This window comes from Somniosus microcephalus, chromosome 22 (assembly GCF_052327205.1).
Source record: "Somniosus microcephalus isolate GS21.2 chromosome 22, FLI_Smic_1.0, whole genome shotgun sequence".
Lineage (NCBI taxonomy): Eukaryota > Metazoa > Chordata > Chondrichthyes > Squaliformes > Somniosidae > Somniosus > Somniosus microcephalus.
The window spans coordinates 17,642,937-17,670,181 of NC_141008.1; the positions used below are offsets into that span (position 1 = coordinate 17,642,937).

At 47.2% G+C, this 27,245-nt stretch overlaps 1 protein-coding gene and 1 long non-coding RNA gene across 3 annotated transcripts in view; one reads left to right on the top strand and one right to left on the bottom strand.

The window, feature by feature from the left end:
- Window positions 1-27,245, top strand: part of LOC147102067 (uncharacterized) — a 221,532-nt gene that overhangs the window by 40,374 nt on the left and 153,913 nt on the right. The window lies entirely within an intron of this gene.
- On the bottom strand, window positions 5,992-15,597 carry LOC147102068 (uncharacterized). Its single transcript, XM_085964232.1, has 3 exons — window positions 15,224-15,597; window positions 9,706-9,851; window positions 5,992-6,202 (listed from the first exon to the last, which is right to left on the bottom strand). The coding sequence occupies exons 1-3, from the start codon at window positions 15,236-15,238 to the stop codon at window positions 6,055-6,057; spliced, it is 309 nt and encodes a 102-aa protein (XP_085820358.1). The 5' UTR covers window positions 15,239-15,597; the 3' UTR covers window positions 5,992-6,054.

Genomic DNA, 27,245 nt, shown 5'->3' on the forward strand with positions numbered 1-27,245 from the left:
GAAACTCTAAATGACACTGTCCGTGATAGGTTTGTGTGTAGATTAAGATGTGAAGCAACACAGAAGCGCTTGCTCACGACTGACAAACTGACGCTTAAATCAGCAGTGGAGCTCGCTGAGTCTGTGGAGTTAGCAGCTAAAGATGCACAGCTGTTGGGAGCTGCTACGAGAGTGCACAGGGTAGCAGCTACACCGGATAAACGTGCAAGGGGCGCCAGAGAGTGTTACAGATGTGGAAGTTCAGGTCATCAGCCATCTGACTGCTGGTGTAAAGACCTGACCTGTCGGAAATGTGAAAAGAAAGGACACATTGAACGTGTGTGTAAAGGGCAAAGCAAACAATCCTACACAGAGACACACAAAAACAAACAAGGAACCACACCCAACTGGGGTTCTAAAAAGAAAAACCTACACTTGGTGAAACAAGAACAGGAAGACAGTGACACAGACTCTGATGGGGAGTGAAATCTCCATGTGTTAACGGTGAATGGAGGCTCATCAGGCTATAGAGTCACTCCACCACTAGAGGGAATACCGGTCAAAATGGAGCTGGATACGGGGGCCGCTGTCTCCTTGATCTCAGAGAAGCTATTCAAAAAAAAACTGAACCACCTATCACTGACGCCGGCCAAGCTCATCTTAAAGACCTACACTGGGGAAACAGTCCCCATGCTGGGTAAGACGGAGGTCAAGGTGGAGCTTAATGGACAAACCATGATGCTGCCAGTTTACGTGGTCAAGGGTGACTATCCATCCCTGATGGGCAGTCCATGGTTGGAGAAAATCCATCTGGATTGGGAAAAAGTGAATGCGGTGTCAGTCGAAAAGGCGGGGCTAGCGGCAGTGTTGACAAAGCATACGGCTGTCTTCGACGGAGAATTGGGGAGCATGAAGGGGATTATGGTCAAACTCAAGGTGAAGCCTGACAGCCAGCCACGATTCCTGAAGGCCAGGAACGTTCCCTACGCCCTCAGACCAAAGGTGGAGGCTGACCTGGAGCGCCTGGTCAAGATAGGGGTCCTGGTGCCGGTTTTGCACAGTGAGTGGGCCATGCCCATGGTACCAGTGATGAAGAGTGATGGCACGGTTCGCTTATGTGGAGATTTCAAAGTAACAGTGAATCCGGTGCTCTCAGCTGAACAGTACTCCCTCCCCATCATTGAAGATCTTTTCGCGGGTCTAGCAGGCGGTCAGAAGTTTAGCAAGATTGATCTATGCCAAGCCTACATGCAGATGCATGTAGAAGAGGACTCACATAAGTACCTCACCATCACCACCCACAAGGGCCTCTACAGGTACTGCCGCCTACCCTTTGGTATAACGTCAGCACCAGCTTTGTTTCAGCGGGCTATGGACCAGATTTTAAGCGGCATTCCAGGGGTACAATGTTATCTCAACGATATCCTTGTCACAGGAAAGGACGACAACGAGCATCTGCAGAACCTGGCGAAGACACTGGGAAGACTTGAAGAATATGGCTTACGCGTTCGCAAGGACAAATGCGAATTTTTCAAGCCATCAGTGGAGTACTTAGGCCATGTCATCGACGCGGACGGCCTACACACAGCACCGTCGAAAGTGAAAGCCATTGCCGATGCTCCTGCACCTACAAATGTCGGCCAGCTGCGGTCATTCTTAGGTCTCCTGAACTATTACGGAAAGTTTATTCCACAGCTGGCATCACTGTTGAAGCCATTACATGAGTTGCTGTGTCAGGGCAAGGCCTGAGCATGGACGAAGGAGTGCGAAGCTGCATTCAAGAAAGCCAAAGCAGCTTTGACTGACCCCAGAGTGTTGACGCACTTTGACCTGTCGTTGCAGATTCAGCTGGCCTGTGACGCGTCGCCTTATGGCATCGGCGCGGTCGTGTCCCACATCTTTCCCTCAGGCGAAGAGAAGCCGATTGCATTCGCGTCAAGGTCCCTGAGCAAGGCGGAGGCGCAGATCGAAAAAGAGGCTTTGGGCATCATCTTTGGAATCAAAAAGTTCCATCACTACTTGTTCGGAAGGAAATTCACCTTGCTGATGGATCATCGTCCTCTGACATCGATCTTTGGTCCACACACAGGAATACCCTCCCTGGCAGCGTGCAGGATGCAGCGCTGGGCGCTGATGTTAAGCGCTCACAATTACAACATCAAATACTGGAGGTCAGCAGCACATGGCAATGCGGACGGATTGTCAAGACTTCCGCTGCCTGTGCCCTCTGAAGGCTGTGAGCAGAAGATTTTCTACTTTGACATGGCGAGCAATGCCCCTGTCACGGCCCGGCAGGTCAAGAAAGAGACCAGAGTGGACTGTACGCTATCCAAGGTGCTGGATCGGGTGATGCGAGGAGACGGATCACCGGCGTCAGACGCACCACCTGAGCTCCTACCTTATCTGTCGAGAGGGAAGGAGTTGTCTGTCACATCAGGATGCCTCCTTTGGGGCATGCGAGTGATCATACCACCAAAGCTGCGGAAACATGTCCTCAACGAGCTACACTCAGGACATTGTGGTATTGTCCGGATGAAGAAGCTGGCATGAAGCTACTTCTGGTGGCCCAGTCTGGATCATGAAATTGAAGTTGAAGCGAAATCATGCCCATCATGCGAGACAACCAGGGATACGCCAAGAGCAGCACCACTGTATCCATGGGAATGGCCAGCGACACCGTGGCAACGGATCCATCTGGACTTCGCGGGACCAGTGGAAGGAGCGATGTTCCTGGTCGCGGTGGACTCCCATTCCAAATGGCCAGAGGTTGCAGTGATGTCCACTACCACTACGGAGAAAACCATCGAGACTCTGAGAGAGATGTTTGGGTGATTTGGTCTGTCGGAGCAGATCGTAACCGACAATGGAACACAGTTCACATCCCAGGAGATGGAGGAGTTCCTCAAGAGCAATGGAATCCAGCACACGTTCTCTGCGCCTTATCATCCATCCACGAATGGATTGGCGGAGAGATTTGTCAGAACGCTGAAACGCGCGTTGAAAGCTGCAAGAAGTGATGCTCCTCTAAAGCAGCGCCTGAATGCTTTCTTGCTGAAATACCGAAACACGCCTCATGCTACGACAGGAGCATCTCCTGCTTACCTACTCATGGGAAGGCAGCTACGGGCACGCCTTGACTTGCTGAGGCCAACGTCCACAGAAACAGTGGTGCACGCCAATCAGCAGGATCAAGTCAGCAGACGAGCTCAGAGGTCCAAAGAACGACCCTTTGTGGTGGGGGGCAATGTCCTCGCGCGTAACCACACCACCCCGGAGCAGTGGGTCCCGGCTACGGTCATTCAAAAGACGGGCCCCGTTTCATACCGAGTCCGCACCGGAGATGACTGAACATGGAGACGGCATGTAGACCAGTTACTGCCAAGACAGTCGCCACAGGTAACCCAAGAAACAGAGGATCAAGGACCTGCTGGGGGCTCCAGCAGGGACTGGTCGTCTGACCCTGAGACGGTGGCACCATCCACTCTTGTGCCATCGAGGGAGGAAGCCACGCCTGCAAGGTCACGGGAGAGCCAGCCAGAGCCTGCTCCTGAGACTAGGCGTTACCCCCAAAGGGAAAGGCAGCCTCCAGAGCGCCTTATTTACAGTTAGTGCTAACCTGTGTGCATGGGGCAGAATAATCCCCAGGGTTAGCGGAGTCCATTATTAAGGAGACAGTAACAGGACATTTGGATAATCATAATTTAATAAGACAAAGTCAGCATGGTTTTATGAAGGGGAAGTCATGTTTGACAAATTTGCTGGAGTTCTTTGAGGAAGTAACATATAGGGTGGATAAAGGTGAACCAGTGGACGTAGTGTATTTAGACTTCCAAAAGGCATTTGACAAGGTGCCACACAAAAGATTATTGCTTAAGATAAAAAATCACGGGATTGGGGGTAATATTCTGGCATGGATAGAGGATTGGCTATCTAACAGAAGGCAGAGAGTTGGGATAAATGGTTCATATTCAGACTGGCAATCAGTAACCAGTGGTGTTCCGCAGGGGTCAGTGCTGGGTCCCCAACTCTTTACAATCTATATTAACGATTTGGAGGAGGGGACCGAGTGTAACACATCAAAGTTTGCAGATGATACTAAGATGGGAGGGAAAGTAGTGAGTGAGGAGGACATAAAAAACCTGCAAGGGGACATAGACAGGCTAAGTAAGTGGGCAGAGATTTGGCAGATGGAATACAATACTGGAAAGTGTGAGGTTATGCACTTTGGCAGGAAAAATCGTAGAGCAAGTTATTATCTTAATGGCAAGAAACTTGAAAGTACTGAAGTACAAAGGGATCTGGGGGTCCTGGTGCACGAAACTCAAAAGGTTAGTATGCAGGTGCAGCAAGTGATTAAGAAGGCCAATGGAATGTTGGCCTTCATTGCTAGGGGGATAGAATATAAAAATAGGGAGGTATTGCTTCAGTTGTACAAGGTATTGGTGAGACCGCACCTGGAATACTGCATACAGTTTTGGTGTCCATACTTAAGAAAGGACATACTTGCTCTCGAGTCAGTACAAAGAAGGTTCACTTGATTAATCCCGGGGATGAGGGGATGGACATATGAGGAGAGGTTGAGTAGATTGGGACTCTACTCATTGGAGTTCAGAAGAATGAGAGGCGATCTTATTGAAACATATAAGATTATGAAGGGGTTGGATCGGGTGGATGCAGGGAGGATGTTCCAGATGATGGGTGAAACTAGAACTAGGGGGCATAGTCTTAGAATAAGGGGCTGCTCTTTCAAAACTGAGATGAGGAGGAACTACTTCACTCAGAGGGTGGTAGGTCCATGGAATATGCTGCCCCAAAAAGCTGTCGAAGCTACATCATTACATAAATTTAAAACAGAAATAGACAGTTTCCTAGTAGAAAAGGGAATTAAGGGTTACGGGGAGCGGGCAGGAATTTGGACATGAGTCTAGGTTCGGATAGGTCATGGCCCTGTGGGTAGCGGAGCGGGCCCAGGGGCCGTGTAGCCTGATCCTGCTCCTGTTTTCGTGTGTCTAATGCTGTTAGATTCAGGAGATAGTCCTGTCATAGTGGATTGGCGGTTAGGATCAGATCAGCCATGATCTTATTGAATGGCGGAGCAGGCTCGAGGGGCCAATTGGCCTACTCCTGCTCCTATTTCTTATGTTCTTATGTTCTTAATGTAGAGGCAGTCTACCCTCTCTTCCAAAGTTATAGTCATTTTCAGTTATTCTGTTTTGTGGACATTCTATTTTAAGGGGGAGGAATATGTTGTGTATTTGAATGTGTGTTAGAAATGTCCCCACATGGGATACCGTAGTTGTGATTTGCAATGCACTATGGGAAATGTAGTGCATTGAGTGAAGAAGCACATTGTAATAAAATGGCCGTTAACTAAACACTCCACCCTGGAGTCCTTCTTTAATTGTTATAAAGATCAGGGTATAAAACCCCTTGAGACACAACATCCTGGAATACTGGCCAACATTTATGCCTCAACTCCAGGAAACTTTCTGCTATCCGGCACCAACGGGACCGAGCTGGTGCCGTTAGATCAAAACTGCCATAGAAACCAGCACTAATGTTAAAACATATGGAGCTCAGAGTTCCGTGTGAAGCAACAAACCCTGTTGCTTAGCAACAGCTTCAAAACAGTCGGCGCAGCTTGCAAGCGTCTAGCTGAAGCTGTTGCTTAGCTACAGAGATGCTTGCAGAGCCAGGACTGGGGAAAAGAAGCAACGAAAAGAAAAAAAATTATCTGAATCGACTCCTGAATTTTGCCGGTAGATAGAGCTTTCCGGACATTTAACCTCCGGATAAACAAAAGTTTCCTGTAACACCTAAAACACCTGGTCATTTATTTTGTTGCTGTTTGTGGAAGCTTGCTGTGTGCAAATTGGCTGCCACATTTCCTACATTACAACAGAGTACTTAATCAGCTGTAAGACGCTTTGGGGCATCCTGAGGTCATGGCAGGTGCACCATAAGTGCAAGTTCTTTCTTTTCTTTCAAAAATGAATGAGTAAATGTAGGAAATGATCTGCAGGTCTTTATTATTCAATTTACATTTGGGGAGCTTCCCGACAACCCACTCACAGACTAGACTGACCAGTCCAAATTCAGACAGGTGGCAACACTAGCGTTAACACGAGCTTTCCTCTTGCATTGCTGCATCAGAGAATGCAGCAGCCATCTGTCATCTCTACCGGTCAGATGCGAGACTCTCCGCATCCCCAACGATTGAAGCCTGCAAGAAGAAACAAAGGTAAGTAAACTTTTTTCTAACACTTTCCACTTACCTCACATACTCATCTCTCCACACTTTCACCCACTTGTACCTTCACAGCGCACCTTTGCACCCCTCCGACCCCCGCAGACCCACTACTCACCTTGGTGACCCTGGCGGGGTTCGCAGCCTTTGGGAAGCCCGCACTTGTACGGGTAAAATGGGGATAATCAGTTAAGTGGCTGTAATCCCCTTCCTGCCTCCAAGGAGACGGGACCCGGCGCGGGACTGCTACCCGCCTCCTGGCAAGATGGCATGGAGGCGGGTTGGGCACCCGCCCCCAAATTCTGCCATTTTCCTGGCAGTCCCGCCTCCATACCCGACTCCCCAGGGCTGGCCAGATCGCGCCCTTTATCAAGGGCCACAGTCCCAGTACCTTTCTGGAAATTACTGTTGGCTATTTTAATGTTTGAATAATATTCCTCTATCCATTTTCTTAACCCAGTTAAAATAAACATTTCAGTGTTGGAGAAACTGTTCAAGGAGGTCCAGAGCCACATAATGCAGTATATTTACCAAAGGCCACAGGTGGGATGAAAGAAAGAACGAACTTGCATTTCTATAGCGCCTTTCAAGACGTCAGGATGTCCCAAAGCGCTTTACAGCCAAAGAAGTACCTTTTGAAGTGCACTCACTGTTGTAGTGTAGGAAACGGCAGCAGCCAATTTGTACACAGCAAGCTCCCACAAACAGCAATCAGATAAATGATTCGTTGGTTGCGAGATAAATATTGACCGAGAGAACTCTCCTGCTCTTCTTCAAATAATGCCGTGAGATCTTTTACATCCCCCCTGAGAAGGTAGGCCACAAGTCGCCTACGGCTGCATTGTGATTGCCACCGGCCTACAGCTGCTTCGAGTCCTAATCCTAAAATGGTGATCCTGGAAAATGTTAGGGGACAAGCAGATCAATGAAACAGATTTTTTGTTTGTGAAAAGAACCAATAATTGTTTAGACAAGAGCTATCTGGGCACCAAATCATTAAAGTTTTGTTGATTTTTTTAGCTAGCCTTTAAATGAAATCAATTTCATCTTGAGTTGTTGAATTGTGTCTAGCCAGGCCCACCAAATTGAAATATGATTCCTCATGGGATGTGGAGAACCTTACCCATATTTTACTTCATTAATAGTACAATTTACCCATTACATACCCAAAATTGGCTCTGGGATCAGCAGATAGCATTACTGAATTATCACATAAACGCTTCCGCACCTTGGTATGGGGTTGACCCAGAGGGTAGAAATTTTCTTCTGCATTGACTTCAATCAGAAAGAAACCCCCAGGATTTCCAAATTGGCCTCCTTTAAGGCATACAAAGGCCATTAGTTCCAGAGCCCTCCTGAAGTTCAGTCTGCTGTGTGCCATCTTAACCTGCAAAGTACTATTGAGATATTGGAACTGTCAGGAGCACGTGCAAGGACTCCCAAATGCCTCTGCTTTAGCTAATGTGTGTGAGTACTTGAGCTCAATGATACAGCTAGGTTTTGTTAGGTGAATTTTGGTTTGTGTGTCTGAAGCCCTTTTTAAGATGTCAGTGTGCCAACGGTATCAGTGATAAGATGCAGCTTGAATTTGCGCCCTGCCGCAATACGGGAATAGGAACATAGGAAGGAACATAGGAACAGGAGTAGTCCATTTAGCCCCTGTGCCTGTTCCGTCATTCAATTAGATCAGATTGATCTGTATCTTCACTCCATCTACTCACTTTGGTTCTATAACCCTTAATACCCTTACCCAACAAACATCTACCAATCTCAGTTTTGAATTTTTCAATTGACCCCCCAGCCCCAACAGCTTCTTGGAGGGAAGAGTTCCAGATTTCCACCACCCTTTGTGTGAGGAAATGCTTCCTGATTTCCCTCCTGAACAGTCTAGCTCTAATTTTAAGATTACGCCCCCTTATTCTGGACACTCCCACCAGAGGAAATAGTTCCTCTCTGTCTGCCCTATCGAGTCCTTTAATCATCTTAAATACCTCGATTAGATCACCTCATAATCTCGGCAGATGTGGTAAGCCTTCAGAGTCCTGCAGGGCCGTTTCACTTTCCATGGAGCAGAAGTCATTGGGTAATACAGGGCAAAGAACCTCTTGCGGGCCTTGATTTTCGCATTGCTGCCCCAGGAGGAACACCTCAACCCTACAATGAGTCAGCCAGCAAGAGGAAAATTCTGGTGGTGCCACAGGACTGCTGGAGCAGCACGGGAAGAGGTGGAAGGGCCAGTATAACCCTGAAGAAGACTCAGCCTGGGCTACCAACAGTAAGAACCCGAGGCCTATTGGGAGGGAGAAGCATGAGCAGACCTGCATAGAAACATAGAAGATAGGAGCAGGAGTAGGCCATTCGGCCCCTCGAGCCTGCTCCGCCATTCAATGAGATCATGGCTGATCATCCAAATTCAGTGCCCTGTTCCTGCCTTCTCTCCATATCCCTTGATCCCTTTAACCTTAAGAAATATATCCAACTCCTTCTTGAATAAATTTAATGAATTGGCCTCAACTGCCTTCTTTGGCAGAGAATTCCACAGGTTCACCACTCTCTGGGTGAAGAAATTCCTCCTCATTTCTGTCCTAAATGGCTTACCCCTTATCCTTAGACTGTGACCCCTGGTTCTGGACTCCCCGACCATCGGGAACATCCTTCCAGCATCTAGTCTGTCTAGACCTGTTAGAATTTTATAAGTTTTGATGAGATCCCCTCTCATTCTTCTAAACTCCAGCGAATACAAGCCCAATTGACCCAATCTCTCCTCATACGTCATTCCTGCCATCCCAGGTATCAGCCTGGTGAATCTTCGCTGCATCACGGACTTTATTTACCTGCAGGTGGGGAAGAGATAGCTGGCAGATGCAGAGGGGAGGAAAATCAAGATCAGGCTGCAGTGGCAAGCATTACAGCCCCATGAGGCCACCATTGCCTCACGGCCCCATTTTCCACTTAAGGGATGGAATTTTTTTTAATTCAATCATGGGATGTGGGCACCGCTGGCAAGACCAGCATTTATTGCCCATTCCTAATTGCCCTTGAGAAAGTGGTGGTGAACCACCTTACACAACTGAGTGGCTCGCTGGGCCATTTCAGAGGGCATTAAGAGTCAACCACATTGCTGTGGGTCTGGAGTCACATATAAGCCAGACCGGGTAAGGACGGCAGATTTCCTTCCCTAAAGGAAATTAGTGAACCAGCTGGGCTTTTATACAACAAAACAGTAGTTTTATGGTCACCATTACTGGTACTAGCATTTTTATTCCAGATTTTATTTACTGAATTTAAATTCCCCAGCCGCCATGGTGGGATTTGACGATATGTCCCGCAGATCATTATTCCAGGTCTCTTGGATTACTTGTCCAGTAACATAACCACTGTGCTACCTTACCTCTATAGCAGAGTAGGAATAGCAGAGATAAATCCAGACCTCATATTTCCCCATTTACTTGGTATAAGTTATTGGTGGATCACCTTACCGTGAATACTTCTTCAACTCGGAAAACTTTTCCTGGGTTTGTTGCCAGTATCTCTGGGTGGTGCAACGTGAATTGATATATTGTGCCACCTCCTGCCAGGCCCTGCTCAGTGCTTTCCTGCTGGGAGGCATCCTCTTCTCCTGATCCTTGAAACAAAAGTTCCATTGCAACATCATCAATATGCTGGGAGCCGTGCCTTGACAGCGCTGACTTATAATTGTACACTTGCCAACCAAAAAAAGGCTTGTCCTTAAATTGGCTGCAGCAGCCCGTTAAATAGATGCTGCAATGGCAGATATCCAGTCCACTCCAAATCACAGAGCGTCCCGTGACTGCCAGGAGTACACGGCAGAAAGAAAGAAAGACTTGCATTTATATAGCGCCTTTCAGGATCTCAGGACGTCGCAAAGTGGTTTACAGCCAATGTAGTACTTTTAGTGCAGTCACTGTTGTAACGTGGCTGCCAATTTGTGCACAGCAAGCTCCCACAAACAGCAATGAGATAATGACCAGGTAATCTGTTTTAGTTAAATTGAGGTGTAAATATTAGTCAGGACACTGGGGAGAACTCCCCTGCTCTTTTTCAAAATAGTGCCATGGGATTTTTTTACGTCCACCTGAGAGGGCAGACGGGGCCCTCGGTTTAACGTCTCATCTGAAAGAGAGAACCTCCGACATAGAAACATAGAAGATAGGAGCAGGAGTCGGCCATTCGGCCCCTCGAGCCTGCTCCGCCATTCAATGAGATCATGGCTGATCATCCAAATTCAGTACCCTGTCCCTGCCTTCTCTCCATATCCCTTGATCCCTTTAGCCTTAAGAAATATATCCAACTCCTTCTTGAATATATTTAATGAATTGGCCTCTACTGCCTTCTGTGGTAGAGAATTCCACAGGTTCACCACTCTCTGGGTGAAGAAATTCCTCCTCATCTCTGTCCTAAATGGCTTACCCCTTATCCTTAGACTGTGACCCCTGGTTCTGGACTCCCCCGCCATCAGGAACATCCTTCCTGCATCTAGTCTGTCTAGTCCTCACAGAAATCACAGAAACCCCACAGTGCAGATAGAGGCCATTTCGGCCCATCGAGCCTGCACCGACACATGTCCCACCCGATCCCCGTAACCCCTACACCAACACATATCCCACCCTATCCCCGTAACCCCACGTATTTAATCCCCCTAACACTAAGGGTCAATTTATCATAGCCAATCAACCTAACCCGCACATCTTTGGACTGTGGGAGGAAACCGGAGCACCCGGAGAAAACCCACGCAAACACGGGGAGAATGTGCAAACTCCACACAGACAGTCGCCCGAGGCCGGATTCGAACCCGGGTCCCTGGTGCTGTGAGGCAACAGTGCTAACCACTATGCCACCGTGCTCCTGTTAGAATTTTATAAGTTTCAATGAGATCCCCTCTCATTCTTCTAAACTCCAGCGAGTATAAGCCCAATCGACCCAATCTCTCCTCATACGTCATTCCTGCCATCCCAGGTATCAGCCTGGTGAATCCGACAGTGCAGCACTCCCTCAGCACTGCACCAGAGTGTCAGCCGAGATTATGTGCTCAAACCTCTGGAGTGGGACTTAAACCCACAACCTTCTGGCTCAGAGGTTGGACTGCATCTGAACCAAAGCTGACAACTCCTGGCCAAACCAGAAGTTAATATAGGAATAGTCGCACCCAACTCATGGTGAGTGCAAAGGACTGTTCCTATTGCCGGGGCCTGGCCAATGGAAAATTCAAAAGCACCAGATTTTGGAGAATTGTACAATTTGCTTCTCAATTTTGGTGTGAAAGATCAGTAAAAACAGATAAAGAATAATTAAAAATAAAAGTAAGACTAGCAGCTTTCACAACCTCAGGACGCCCCAAGTCACTTTACAGCCAATGAAGTACTTTTGAAGTGTAGTCACTGTTGTAATGTAGGAAAGTCTGCCAATTAATCTAAAAAATGAATAAAAGCTGAAAACGAAGCCTGATAGAACTATTTCTGGTATGGATGCTGCGTATGCTCTCACTACGAGTTGAAACCGTGCTCCTGTTGGACCAGATGGTATCCGTGGTATTACAATTAAATCAATTGCTTACTCAATCTTCCTATTCCTGAGAGTCCTCTTCAGTCTCTGTATTGACACAGGAAATATCCCAACGAGGTGTTAACTGAGCAACATCATGCCATTACACGAATAAGGTTTGAAATCGGAAATCTTTGAGTGCAGACCTTTTAATCATTATGGCTTCTCATCAGCAGTGCTCCTGAATATCGCATGTTCTTAAAGTGGTCCTTTGGATTTTAAATAAGGGGGAGAGTGTCAGCAGAGCGACAGGGTTTGGAGAGAGCATCGCAGCATGGGACCGAGAAGGCTGAAGGGCTCTTCAGTTGAAGTGGAGAGAGAGAAGATGCCAAGGAGTCACGAGTCAGAAGAGCGGAGGGCATATGCTGGCACGTAGGACTGGAGGAGGGTGCAGAGATAAGGAAAGGATGTCTATAGAAGGTCTTTAGGGGGTAGAAGCTGACTTTGTTGTGCCCGAGTAAAATGGGCGCAATGAGAACCAATGTGATGTAAAAAGACTTTTGAGTCCTTGGTTTGAGTATAAAACAAGGCTTTAATCAACTGTTTCAAAACCATGAGATTCTAGTTACATCACTAGTTCCTGGTTACAGAAACATCCTGAGCAAGCTGGGCCCACGCCCGAGTATTTATGCTCCTTGGACGGCGCCACCAGCTGGCCGCCCAGTGTTACTTCATGAGTCATGATAAGATTCATGACACAATGTCAGGCACCAACGTCCTGCGCCCTAATAACACCTGAAAAACCTCCCACCCAAAATTGGGTCTGGCCATTTTCAGGCGCCCCTGGGAGTTAGGACCCTTAAATATGTAAATGAAGGGTCAACGGCCATTTTAGGTCCTCTCACGAAAATTAGACAGCGATGGTATCTAGCCTGCCTTACTCAGGATTCTTCAGCAGCCGCTGAGGCCTGAGCACTCCACACCAACCACCCCCACCCACCACTCACCCTCACCGTCCTATGGAGAGACATCTTTTGTGCCCCTCTCTTCAAACCCCTCAACCAGGGAACTAATACTAGAAATTTTCATAAAAAGCATTCTCAGCTTTAGGGGTCCAGGCCACTCTGCTGGCTGCACCTCCCAGTGGGGCACACTCTTGCTCTACTGGAAGATGATACACCTCATCTCACTCGCCTTACCGGCCGTCGAGTTACACCAGATCTCATACGGCCTGAGGAAGTGGGAACTCTTAGCCTAGGGAGTCTCCTCTCAGGCCCCACTCCCTCCACGTCACTGGCCTTGTAAGGGGCCGGAAGAGGCTTCGCCCTATACAAAGCTAAGTAGGAAAACCCAGGTTAGGTCGGGAGTCTCGGGACCCAGCGTATCCAGCTACCTGGCCTTTTTCCAAGCCATTCTGGCTCTTGCCAGAGTCCAATGGGAATGGCCAAGTAAATTTGGCCCCAATATCACTGCATCATCTGTGTGTCAATTAAACTATTATAATATGATCTGGTTGTTATGTTGTGGAATGCACTTCCTGAAAGAGTGGTGGAAGCAGATTCAATAGTGACTTTCAAAAGGGAATTCGGTAAATACTTGAAAAGGAAAAATTTGCAGGGCTATGGGGAAAGGGCAGGGGAGTGAGATTAATTGGACAGCTCTTTCAGAGAGCTGGCACAGGCACAAATGGCCTCCTTTGGGGATTTATGATTCGATGATTCTTTGAAATGTTATCTGCCTGTACAGCCTTTAGAAGGACAGCACTCCTTGCATTTACTCCCGTCTACAATTGCTGATCTGGTTCTGCAGTGGCCTCAGAATGTGTTCGTACAGCATTTGGTATTTTCTGTGGTTTTGCTACAAGACTTCGTCCACAAACCCGTGGTGTCTTCCATATTGATGAATGACACAGGCAAACGCTCCCTCGCAGAATCCCAAGCTGCCTCTCCTCGCAGACCACAAGGCAGGAACTATAATCATTTTCCCACCAGATACAGAGAGAATGTTTCCACTTGTGGGGAAGAGCATAACTAGAGGCCATCAATATAAGATAGTCACCAAGAAATCCAATCGGGAATTCAGAAGAAACTTCTTTACCCAGAGAGTGGTGAGAATGTGGAACACGCTACCACAGGGAGTGGTTGAAGCAAATAGTATTTAAGGGAAGGCTGGACAAGCATATGAGGGAGAAGGGAATAGCGGGTTACGCTGATAGATTTAGATGAAGAAAGATGGGAGGAGGCTCGAGTGGAGCATAAACGCCGGCATGGACTGGTTGGGCCGAACGGCCTGTTTCTGTGCCGTATATCCGATGCAATCCTATGTAGAACCCTCAGTGGGCAACCATTAACCTTCAACTATAGTGAACATTGAACAACAGACTCTATCATAATCTATAAAACTAAACCCACTGTCATCTCCGACTGTCCACACAGAGATTTGAATTTATCAATCAACCCAATAACAATTGCACAAGTCTTCTGCTAAAATACCTTTGACTGCGCACGTGTGATCATTTATCCAGATGCATCCACATAAATCATTGTCTCCAAAAAAAATCTAATCAGAAAATGAATTTCATATCCCCACATTTCTCCTGCGTTCCCTCCCACCCTATATCATTCCAACCATTCATTGTGATAAAAAGCCAGAAACTCATTACATCCTCTTTGAAACTGGTGCCCAGACTTCTAAACACCAACACTGACACCCAGATACTTGTCAAGACTGTTTGTAATGATTGAATGGTTTTAAATGACAGCTATTCCCTTGTTTATTCCCTCCCATCAGTCGAATCTCAGATGGGAGCAGAAACACGGATGTTTTTTGAGTGGGGTGTGCACAGAGTTCTAAAATGAACTCTGGGCACCACAGGCCCAGTTTTTAAGTAGCGATCTATCTATGTGGTGTTGTTGTTTGCACCACAAATTGTCAGCCTTCAAACATAGGTGGTCTGGTAGGGCACAGAGCACGGGTACAGAGCACGGAGCTGAGGATCCGGTGAAGAGACCTTTGAGGAGTCGAACTTTGGGACAATGATGACTTGGAAGAGAGGTTCAGTGGTGCAACTGAGGCCAAGAATTTGAGGGAGGTGGAACTAGGAGGTCTTGGTGATGGAATAAACATCATGTTTGCCTCACATTTCACAGCAATTAAACAGGACACAAATGCACCATATTTTCTCTCACTAAGGTCGCTGCTATTTGCCAAAAATGGCCAGGGGCAAGGGTTGAATCAAAACGCAAGTTCTGAGGTTTGCTTTGCTCCTCATGAAAACATGAGTGAGCTTAACAACACCACATAGATAGATCACTACTTAAAAACTGGGCTTTTGGTGCCCAGTGTTCATTCTGTGCACACCCCATTCAAAAACACCCGCGTTTCTGCTCCCACCTGTCCGCTTCTGCACCTGAAGCTATGCAAATGAGATGCAATTAGCACACTTCCATTTTAAATAAAAGTCAATAAAGAACAGAACATGCTGGAAATACTCACCGGGTCAATCAGCATCGTTGGAGAGAACAGATAAGTTAATGTTTCGAATGTGCTTCTTCATCAGAATCGAGTCTGTTTTAAACTCACCAATGACTAGTCAAGCCTAAACTGCTCGAGTATCGGAAGCCCTAGGCTTTGAACTCGTTGGGATGACCTAGGAGTTGTATTGCCCAGGTACAAACATCACATCGCAAAGTCTACAAAAGCCTGTCTCCTCCAAAAGTCTTTCAGTTTATCAGCTTTTATAAGAAGTACAATCTGAGGGAGATATTTTAACCGCTTGGTCACTGATCCAAACTTAATTGTTTACTGAGTGTTTGTAACAGCAGCCAAAGCTCTTCCTGTGCAGGCAAAGTGACCTCTGAAGAGTCCTAGAACTCTGCGAAAAACGGCGAGAAGTCAAACCGTAGCCAGAAGTAGTAAACCAGCGACTAACCTGTAAGTACTGCATGAGCCCTTTAAATAGCACTTGCGAATGGGCCTTCGTCCCGTTGTACTGAGCAAGGTCATCACCTAGCGGAGTGAAGCGCTGGGGCATTCAAATATGGAAAACGGATCTTGCAAGACCCTAATTTGAATAAATTATTTTTGGGTTTAAATGATACCAGTGTGCGCACCTGACACCAGCGCATCCACTTTAACCAATGTGGACCTTAGTAGGCCGGTAGCACCTGAAAAACCAACACTGCGCAGCCTTATTTCTAGACCTAGCATTTACAGCCTTGGTCCAAACATGGACAAAGGAGCTGAATAACAGAGGTGAGAGTGACTGCCCTTGACATCAAAGCAGCATTTGACTGAGTGTGGCATCAAGGCATCCTAGTAAAACTGAAGTCAATGGGAATCAGGGGGAAAACACTCCACTGGCTGGAGTCATAACTAGTGTTGTGTATGTACCTTTAAGGGAATAACTGGTCTTAGACTGCAGTACTGGCAGTGACCACCCCTGTATAAAAGGCCCTAGCAGGCTTCTGTATTTTCAGTCTGACGCTGCCTCCTATTCAGTAAAGTACCTGTTAAACTGTTCTCCCGAAGTCCGTGTATTATTGAGGCGCGGACTTTACAGTGGCGACGAGTAAGTTCGAACTCACCTGCAGTGTGGCATCATCTCACGGGGATCTTGCCTGAAAGGAAGGTCCTGGAAGGTCGTAGTCTGAGCAACGGGCGTCGACTGAGGGCAACCGCCCAAAGAATCCATCGGTGTTCGGAGAATTGCGGGAGAGACTGTGGTTCCAGCGAATCGTGCTGGTAGCAGGTAGCGCGCTGACCCTTCCGGACTGCGGCGGGCTCAAGCTCGATCGAGCGGCTCTACAAAACAGGCCGTGCAGCGTCGCCGGGAAAAGAAAACAAGAGAGAGAGGGTGGAGCGTACAGGGCGTGGTCGGTGCTCAAGAACAGGACAGCGGAGAGAAACTAAATGGGGGAAAGGAAAGCGAGACGCGCCGAAGCTGCGGGTCGCCGCCATTACCCCGTAGAATGCTAGGAGCAGCGTGGTAGTAAGGGGAAGAAGCAAAAGTGCGGGAGGCACCATTTTATCCCGTTGGGGAAGAAGCAAAAGTGCGGGAGGCGCCATTTTATTCCATTGGGGAAGAAGCAAAAGCACGGGAGGCGCCATTTTAAATCACCCAAGATGCTGAAAAGTGGCAGTATCACGGCTTTCGACAATGAGGTAGAAGATTGGACCACGTATGTGGAAAGAATTGAAGTGTACTGCAAGGCAAATGAGGTGGCCGATGGAAAGAGGGCGTCGGTATTATTAAATCTGATGGGTGCGAGTACGTACGGCCTATTGCGGAATTTAATTACCCCAGCTAAACCAATGGAGAAAAGTTTTGAGGAGATTGTTCATATCTTACAGGAACACCTAAGCCCCACACCACTGCTGATAGCAGAAAGATTCAAGTTCCATAAAAGACCAGCACAAAGATGAGAGCAATGCTGACTATCTTACGGAACTACGCAAGTTATCGAAGCACTGCCAGTTCGGAGCAGGACTGGAAGACACCTTACGGGATAAGTTTGTCTGCGGGCTCCAGAGTGAAGGAACCCAGAAACGACTACTTTCAAAAAAGGACCTGACGCTAGAACAGGCTTTCAGCGTGGCAGTATCCTACGAAGCAGCAGCACGGGGAGCTGCGGAAATACAACAGAAACCACAAGAATACAGCGCTAACGAAATGGCGTATGGAGCCGAAAAGTGCTATCGCTGTGGCAGAACAACCCATGAGCAGAAGGACTGCTGGTTTAAAGACAAAATATGCAGGCAATGCGGGAAAATGGGACATATAGCAAGAGTCTGCAGGTTGGGAAAGAAGACCAACACAACAAGAGCTACTAAAGAACAGTACAGGAAAGTAAAGAAACTGACAGATAGTAGTTCAGAAGATCAGGAGAGTGATAAGGACTCCGGGAGCAGGCGACTAAGTTGTTTAAAGTTACACAACGTGATCGCAAAGGAAGATCACCGAACCATTTGGGTCACCCTCATGATAGCAGGGTCCCCAGTAAAGATGGAATTGGACACAGGATCAGCCCTAACTGTCATGAATCGACGAGACTATGAGCGGCTATTCTCACACATACCCTTAAAGGACATGTCCATTGTATTGAAGACATACACGGGGCAAAAGGTCTACCCCAGAGGAAAAATAAGGGTGCCAGTTGAATATAACGGAAAGGAAACACAGAAACTATACATGTATATACTACGAGATGGAGGACCACCATTATTGGGACGTGAATGGATCCGAAAACTACAATTGGATTGGCATTCCATTCTGGCACTAACTGTGACTGAGAAAAAAAGATGATGACGTCGCACCTGGACGTCTATCACAAATTCTATCTGACGCGGAAGAGGTGTTCCAACAAGGACTTGGGACTCTAAAAGGAGTAAAGGCAACCATAAAGATTGAGGGTAACGCAACCCCAAAATTTTTCAAGGCCAGACCGGTGCCATATGCGATACGCCCAGCTGTGGAAGCTGAACTGGAGAGTCTGAAGCGTTCGGGGGTGCTGTCTAAGGTGGACTGGAGCGAGTGGGCCACACCCATCGTTCCTGTAATGAAGAAAGCATTGAGCAGCACGCCTGGGGAGCCAAGGAAGGTTCGCATCTGTGGGGACTTCAAGGTGACTGTGAACCCAGTCCTGCACACAGTACAGTATCCGCTTCCGCGGATAGAAGATATTTTCGCCTCACTATCTGGAGGGAAACGTTTTACAAAGATTGACCTGGCTCAAGCATATCTACAAATGGAGGTGGAAGAAGCATCTAGGAAATACCTCACGATAAACACTCACAAAGGCCTTTACCAGTACAATCGACTGGTATTTGGGGTAGCATCGGCCCCGGCTATTTGGCAGAGGGCAATGGAACAAGTCCTGCAAGGGATCCCGGGGACCCAGTGTTATTTGGACGACATCCTGGTTACGGGCGAAAATGACAATGAACACCTTACCATAAGTTCTTGCCGAATTTATCTACAATTCTGCACCCACTGAATGCCCTGCTTCAAACTGGTGTAACATGGAAATGGAGTGATGAGTGTAAGCGTGCCTTTCAGGAATGTAAATGCCAAATCACTTCAAAAGAAGTATTGGCCCACTACAACCCAACACTACCGATTCGGGTGGCATGTGATGCGTCACCTTACGGCATTGGAGCGGTGCTGTCACACAAATTCCGTGACGGTTCAGAGAGGCCAATAGCCTTTGCATCATGCTCGCTAACCTCAGCCAAGCATAACTACGCCCAGATTGACAGGGAGGCCCTCAGCCTAGTGTGGGGGGTGAAGAAGTTTAATCACTATCTGCACGGGCAGAAATTCACCCTACTGACTGATCATCAACCCCTGGTCTCAATTTTTAACCCAAAGAAGGGCGTTCCGGTGATGACGGCGCAACGGCTGCAAAGATGGTCACTTTTTCTAGGGGCACATCAGTATGGCATAGAGTACAAAGGTACGAAACAACATGGAAACGCTGATGGGCTGTCGCGCCTACTGTTGCCTACGGCGGAAGAAGCACCTGCAGTGGACCCTGTGGAGATATTCCATGCGACCATAGTCGAATGTTTGCCTGTTACAAACGCAAGTATTGAGAAGGAAACCCGAAATGACCCGACACTCTTTCGGGTCTATGATTTGACGGTGAAGGGATGGCCAGCATATGGCGACTCACTGTTGCCAGCATTCTCGCCAAGGAGAGAACAGCTGTCAGTGTGCCGGGGAACCTTGATGTGTGGATCCCGAGTGGTAATTTCACCCAAGTTGAGAGATAGAGTACTCAATGAACTTCACGAGGGTCATCTGGGAGGGGTAAAAATGAAGAGCCTAGCCAGGGCGTTTGTGTGGTGGCCGGGAATCGATAAAGAAATTGAGGATATGACCAAGAGATGCACAGGATGCCAGAAGGTCCAAAACGCTCCACCACAGGCCCCACTACATCCATGGGAGTGGCCCTCATCTCCATGGCAACGGGTACACATTGATTTCGCTGGTCCATTTATGGACTCAATGTTTCTAATCGCTGTGGACGCCCATTCGAAATGGCCAGAGGTCATTAAAATGTCCTCCACCACCACGGAGAAAACTATTGCAGTCCTAAGGACCATCTTCGCTAGCAATGGGTTGCCAGAACAGATTTGTTCCGACAATGGCCCACAGTTTGTGTCTGAGGATTTCCGGAGGTTTCTGAAGAATAATGGGGTGAAACATTACACATCTGCCCTATATTATCCAGCCACAAATGGATTGGCTGAGAGGTTTGTTCAGACCTTTGAAAAGGCCATAAAGGCAATGTATAATGACGACATACCACTGCAACACAAGGTGGATAACTTCTTGTTTACTTACTGGAATGCGACACATGCAGTAACCAACCAAACTCCAGCCGTACTGTTTTTCAACCGGAGACTAAGATGTCGCTTGGATTTGCTCAAACCAAACATAAGACGAGATGTTGAGGATAAGCAGTTCCAGCACATAAATGAGAAGCCAACCAGGAGCTTCAAGATAGGGCAACCAGTCTTGGCCTACGACTACCGAACAGAAAAATGGCAGCCAGGAACGATATGCACACAGCAGGGACCACTAATGTACACAGTGGACGTTGGAGAGAGCATCGTGAGACGCCATGCTGACCAGATTCTAGAGTCACAGGAACAAGCCAAACCTGTACCACAAGCATGTGCACCTGGTAATGAGCCCGAAGTACAGATTGCGTCTACCTCAGAAGCAGGGGTATTGGAAGCTGACGAACCAACCAATGACAATGAACCAGAATCAACTCCACCGCCAGAACAGGATACTCGAGAAAGGCACTATCCAGTCCGGATCAGGAAGCCTCCTCAAAGACTGAACTTATAAATGACTATTTCAGTTGATGTATATATTACTGAGAAAATTGTAATTGTAATTAGTTATTATTTAGTTGTTAAATGAATGTTATGTACTGTTTATCTAAAAGGGGAGGAATTGTTGTGTATGTACCTTTAAGGGAATAACTGGTCTTAGACTGCAGTACCGGCAGTGACCACCCCTGTATAAAAGGCCCTAGCAGGCTTCTGTATTTTCAGTCTGACGCTGCCTCCTGTTCAGTAAAGTACCTGTTAAACTGTTCTCTCGAAGTCCGTGTATTATTGAGGCGCGGACTTTACACCTAGCATAAGAACATAAGAACATAAGAAATAGGAGCAGGAGTAGGCCAATTGGCCCCTCGAGCCTGCTCCGCCATTCAATAAGATCATGGCTGATCTGATCCTAACCGCCAATCTACTATCACAGAACTATCTCCTGAATCTAATAGAATTAGACACATGAAATAGGAGCAGGATCAGGCTACACGGCCCCTGGGCCCGCTCCGCTACCCACAGGGCCATGACCGATCCGAACCTAGACTCATGTCCAAATTCCTGCCCGCTCCCCGTAACCCTTAATTCCCTTTACTTCTAGGAAACTGTCTATTTCTGTTTTAAATTTATGTAATGATGTAGCTTCTACAGCTTTTTGGGGCAGCATATTCCATGGACCTACCACCCTCTGAGTGAAGTAGTTCCTCCTCATCTCAGTTCTGAAAGAGCAGCCCCTTATTCTAAGACTATGCCCCCTAGTTCTAGTTTCACCCATCATCGGGAACATCCTCCCCGCATCCACCCGATCCAACCCCTTCACAATCTTATATGTTTCAATAAGATCGCCTCTCATTCTTCTGAACTCCAATGAGTAGAGTCCCAATCTACTCAACCTCTCCTCATATGTCCATCCCCTCATCCCCAGGATTAACTTAGTGAACCTTCTTTGTACTGACTCGAGAGCAAGTATGTCTTTTCTTAAGTATGGACACCAAAACTGTATGCAGTATTCCAGGTGCGGTCTCACCAATACCTTGTACAACTGAAGCAATACCTCCCTATTTTTATATTCTATCCTCCTAGCAATGAAAGCCAACATTCCATTGGCCTTCTTAATCACTTGCTGCACCTGCATACTAACCTTTTGAGTTTCATGCACCAGGACCCCCAGATCCCTTTGTACTTCAGTACTTTCCAGTTTCTTGCCATTAAGATAATAGAAGAAGGAAGATAGTTGTGGTGGTTGAAGGTCAATCATCACAGCCCCAGGACATCGCTGCAGGAGTTCCTCAGGGCAGTGTCCTCGGCCCAACCATCTTCAGCTGCTTCATCAATGACCTACCCTCCAACATAAGGTCAGAAATGGAGATGTTTGCTGATGACTGCACAGTGTTCAGTGCCATTCACAAGTCCTCAGATAATGAAGCAGTCCATGCCCGCATGCAACAAGACTTGGACGACGTTCAGGCTTGGGCTGATAAGTGGCAGGTAACATTTGCGCCACAGAAGTGCCAGGCAATGACTATCTCCAACAAGCGAGAGTCTAACCAGCTCCCCTTGACATTCAATGACATTACCATCACTGAATCCCCCACCATCAACATCCTGGGTGTCACCATTGACCAGAAACATAACTGGACCAGCCTCATAAATAATGTGGCAACAAGGGTTTGGTATTCTACGGCGAGTGTCTCACCTTCTGACTCCCCAAAGCCTTTCTACCATCTACAAGTAAGGAGTGTTTTGGAATACTCTCCACTTGCTTGGATGAGTGCAGCTCTAACAACACTCAAGAAGCTCGACACCATCCAGGACAAAGCAGCCCGCTTGATTGGCACCCCATCCACCACCTTAAACATTCACTCCCTCCACCACCGGCGTACCGTGGCTGCAGTGTGTACCATCTACAAGATGCACTGCAGCAACTCGCCAAGGCTTCTTCGGCAGCACCTCCCAAACCTGCGACCTCTTCCACCTAGAAGGACCAGGACAGCAGACACATGGGAACACCACCACCTCCACGTTCCCCTCCAAGTCACACACCATCCTGACTTAGAAGTATATCGCCGATCCTTCGCTGGGTCAAAATCTTGGAACTCCCTCCCTAACAGTACTATGGGAGCAGCTTCACCACATGGACTGTAGCGGTTCAAGAAGGCGGCTCACTACCACCTTCTCAAGGGCAATTAGGGATGGGCAATAAATGCTGGCCTTGCCAGCGACGCCCACATCCCATAAAAACGAATTTTAAAAAAAATTTGAGATACTAGTTAACATTGATCCCTTTGGTCGGATGCAAGGACTTTCAAGGTTGTATAATGTTTAAGTTCAAGGTTTGCTGCATAATTCCGCACTGTTTGAAGGAGATCCCATGATGTTTACCAAGCACTACTCAAGCAGCTGCCGCACAATCCAATTTTCTGAAGGCAAGGTCACTCATTAGGGACCGTGAGGGCTGAGAGAAGTACTTGACTCAGCTCAAAGATGCCATGAAAAATTGAGCAGATTGTAACCTGCTCTTTGATCTGTGGACTGAAAGGATTATGCCACAGGACGAACTGCTATGAAAGGGAAATCATTTATGCTGGAAAAATGTCAGATAAAACAGTAACTATGTATTGTTAATATTGTACTGCAGGAGTTCATTCACTAAAATTATCTTTCACAAGGTTGATGGGATATCAATGATTCACCGCATCTGTCACATTCAGGCAACCTGTTCTGTATAGTCCTGCCTCAGCTGTCTTTTATATTCCTTAAGCTTCCTGCTCCTTAAAACCTACCTCTTTGACCAAGCTTTTGGTCATCTGCCCTAATTTTGTCTTATGTGGCTTGGTGTCAAATTTTTTTCTTATAACACTCCTGTGAAGCACCTTGGGACATTTTATTATTTTGAAGGCGCTATATAAATGCAAGTTGTTGTTGTTGTTTCACTACAGACATTGATTATTACAGGACCAGCTCACAGGCCAGCTGTCCGTCTCTCGGCGGTCGTTGTGTTGTACTGTAAATGGCCCCGAGTGATTCACCACAATGTGGTTCAAGCAACAGCTTCTCATCAATTGCAGAACGAGCCAGGAACGCACAGGACCAGAACACTCCGATTGCCTAGTCCCAGAGTTTATACCACCACCAACCCCCCCCACTCCACCACGACTGTGGCTGGTTTTTCCTTCCCTGGCCACCACATGCAAATGATGGTGGAGGGGGCGGCGCCCATGTGCTGGCAGATCGTCCTGGTATCCTGTGTGTTCCTCCAATTCTGGCCTCCCGGATTCCCTTTGTCCCTCCATTATCGGCTGTGTCTTCAGCTGTCTGGGCCCTAAACTCTAGAATTCTCTCCCTAAACCGCTTCGCCTCTCCCTCATCCTTTAAGATGCTCCTTAAAACCTACCTCATTGACCTCACCTGTCCTAATATCTCCATATATGGCTCGGTGTCAAATTTTATCTGACAATGCTCTGGTCAAGCTCCTCAGAAAGTTTTACTACGTTAAAGGCGCTTTAGAAATGCAACTTGTACCCACAACTTCTCGGGTCGGCCATGAGGAAGGTGGCTGGAGGTTCTGGGAACGGCAGTAACGGCTGCCAGCTGCCCCCAGTGGAAGGAGAGGGCTTTGTAACGGCCGCCTCCCCCTCCATTCCATTCCCAACACTTACGTGTTGAGGCTGAGGCCTTCAGTGGGACAGCTCTTCTAATCTTCGGGGTGCTTCTGCCCTTTGAACTCTGCTCTGGGACCTTCTGGTGGTGCAGTGGTGTTCCCACTGCGGCACTGCCAGGATTGTCTACCTTTACACAGGTGGGCTCCCTCCTGACAGCACCATGATTACGTAATAAGCCCCGACCCAGAAAAATGGACTGGGGCTTATTATCACTGAACACACTAACCCAACCTCTTGTATATTGAGATTTCTCCATTTTGTTATTCTGATTGTGTTTAACACTGAGCAAATCAACATGTTACGAATCATCAACAACAACAACAACAACTTGCATTTATATAGTGCCTTTAATGCAGCAAACCTTCCCAAGGTGCTTAACAAGAGTGATATCAATAAAAGTATTTTTGACACTGAACCACAGAAGGAGGTATCAGGACAGATGACCAAAAGCTTGGTTAAAGAGGTAGGTTTTAAGGAGCATCTTAAAGGAGGAGCGAGGTAGGGATACGGAGAGGTTTAGGGAGGGAGTTCCAGAGCTTAGGGCCAAGGCAGCCAATGGTGGAGCGATTAAAATCGGGGATGCGCAAGAGGCCAGAATTGGAGGAGCGCAGAGATCTCAAAGGCATGTATGTCTAGAGGAGGTTACAGAGATAGGGAGGGGCGAGGCCATGGAGAGATTTTAAAAGAAGGATGAGAATTTTAAAATTGAGGTGTTGTCGGACCGGGAACCAGTGAAGATCAGGAAGCACAGGGGTGATGGGCGAATGAGGCTTGGTGCGAGTTAAGATACGGGCAGCAGAGTTTTGGATGAGCACAAGTCAAGTTTAGACTGGAAGATGGGAGGTCGACCAGGAGAGCATTGGAATGGTCAAGTCTAGAGGTAACAAAGGCATGGATGAGGGTTTCAATCTCACGGGCATTTAGATTCAAGGACAGCAGCAGCACCTACAAGCTAGTTCGGGTGGACATTTTTTATGACTGAGCATAAAAGGTGATTTTAGCCCGGCTATTCAAGTCGGAAGGGCATCACAACCAACCCCTCGCCTGTTCTCACCCAAATCCACATTTACACACTTTCAGCTGGGGCCAAATAACACCCCTGATGGCCTTGTGTAATTTTGATAGTTAGTAAATTTGAATGATTTGTTTTGATTAAATGTATCTGGCAGATCGTCCTGGTATCCTGTGCACTCCTCCAATTTTGGCCTTCCCGATTTCCTTTGTTTCTCCATTATTGGCTGTGTCTTCAGCTGTCTGGGCCCTAAACTCTAGAATTCCCTCCCTAAACCTCTTCACCTCTCTCATCCTTTAAGATGTTCCTTAAAACCTACCTCATTGACCTCACCTGTCCTAATATCTCCATATATGGCTTGGTGTACTATCCTTAAGATTTGAATATATTACTGGTGGATTACCATGACTTTCTTCACAATAAATTGCAGGCTACACACTCTGCCTTACCTGCCTCTTTTGTCTTTTTGTTACTGATTCTCTCCTTGCCTCACTCTCGCTATTTGTTTCTGTTTTTCTCTCTGCCCTGCTTTGCTTCTCTTGCTCTCTCCCTTTCCTTCTCTTGTGGGTGAGAAGCGAAAGCGCCAACCAGTGAGAGGCAGGTGGCATGATCTTTTCAGGCCAGAAGTGGCAGCTGGAGAGTGGGGTGGGAGGGATCGGGCTCTGAGGTGGCATCTTACGGGTGGTGGTTGCGGAGGTCGGCGGAAGAGGATAGATTATTAGGAGGAGGCATTCAGTCAGGATAACAGACTGGCAGGTCAGGGGCAAGTTTTGGAGATGCAGAGGCCACATTTTTCTGTGGCAGGTGCCCGGTGTTGGTCGAGGGGAGAGGGGTTGCGACCAAGATAGGGGGCAATTATAGAGACAAAAAGGAACGTAATGGAGAATTACACATTACTGTATCACCTATATTGGAGGTGTAAATCTCAGGAGCTAGGACGACTGAAAGGTAAGTACATGGGAATTTTCACCTCACCATCTTAAACCTAATTCACAGGTGTGACACCCAAGTGTGATGCCCAGTGTGACGGAAATAGTTTGGCATGACCTTCCTGTAAGTACAAGAAGTGTGTGCTATACATAAACCTTTAGTGTATTACAAATCAATATAAAGGTATGGATGAATTAGGATTAGTATTGTAGATGGTGCATGTAATTGAGAAGTATTACAAGGACGGATGTCGTGAGTATCAGCCCCAGGTCACGGTTACAGTAAATAATCATTGTTACTGACATTGCACTCTATTAGATCTGATAAACATGATTTACCAAGACAGGATTTCTCTATCATTGGATGAGCTGGGATAATACATGTTAATTTTAAGTTCCGTGTATCATGAAACTAAATGAGTTTGGACTGGTGCAATTACACACTTGAACCAACATTATGGGTGTACTGGGATCAATCTATCATGAGAGCAAATGGACACAGTGAATTTTAACTGTCTACTTGCTTCAGGATATTGGTTGGAATAGGATCAGTGTAGCACGGAAATGAATGAGCAGCACACACTATAATTACATGGCTGGATCAGCATTCCAGTAATGGGGATTAGGATCAATGTAGCGTGGAAATGAATACTGTGACAACATGGTTGGATCAACATTCTGGTGATTACGATCGGTGTAGCAGAGAAGCGACCGAGCATTGCACAGTGTGACTACATGGTGGGATTGGTATTTCATGCGGGTGAGTGTGGAAATGAACGAGCACTGTAATTACAGGCTTGGGACCTCAGTGCAGCTGGATTAATACAGTGCAGCAAATGAGCACAGTACATGCTGTTACATGCCTGCACCAACATAGCACGGCAGTGAATGAGCATCGAACTCAGTAATCACATGACTGGACCACCTTTATGAGGCTGCATATAGTGACACCACTATTCCCAGCCAGAATGGAGATGATTGGATAATTCCCCCGTCAATCACACTGCTGTAATGAGCCAGGAAGTAATTTTATGCACATAATTTGTACTGTGTAACTATCCTCCACTCAC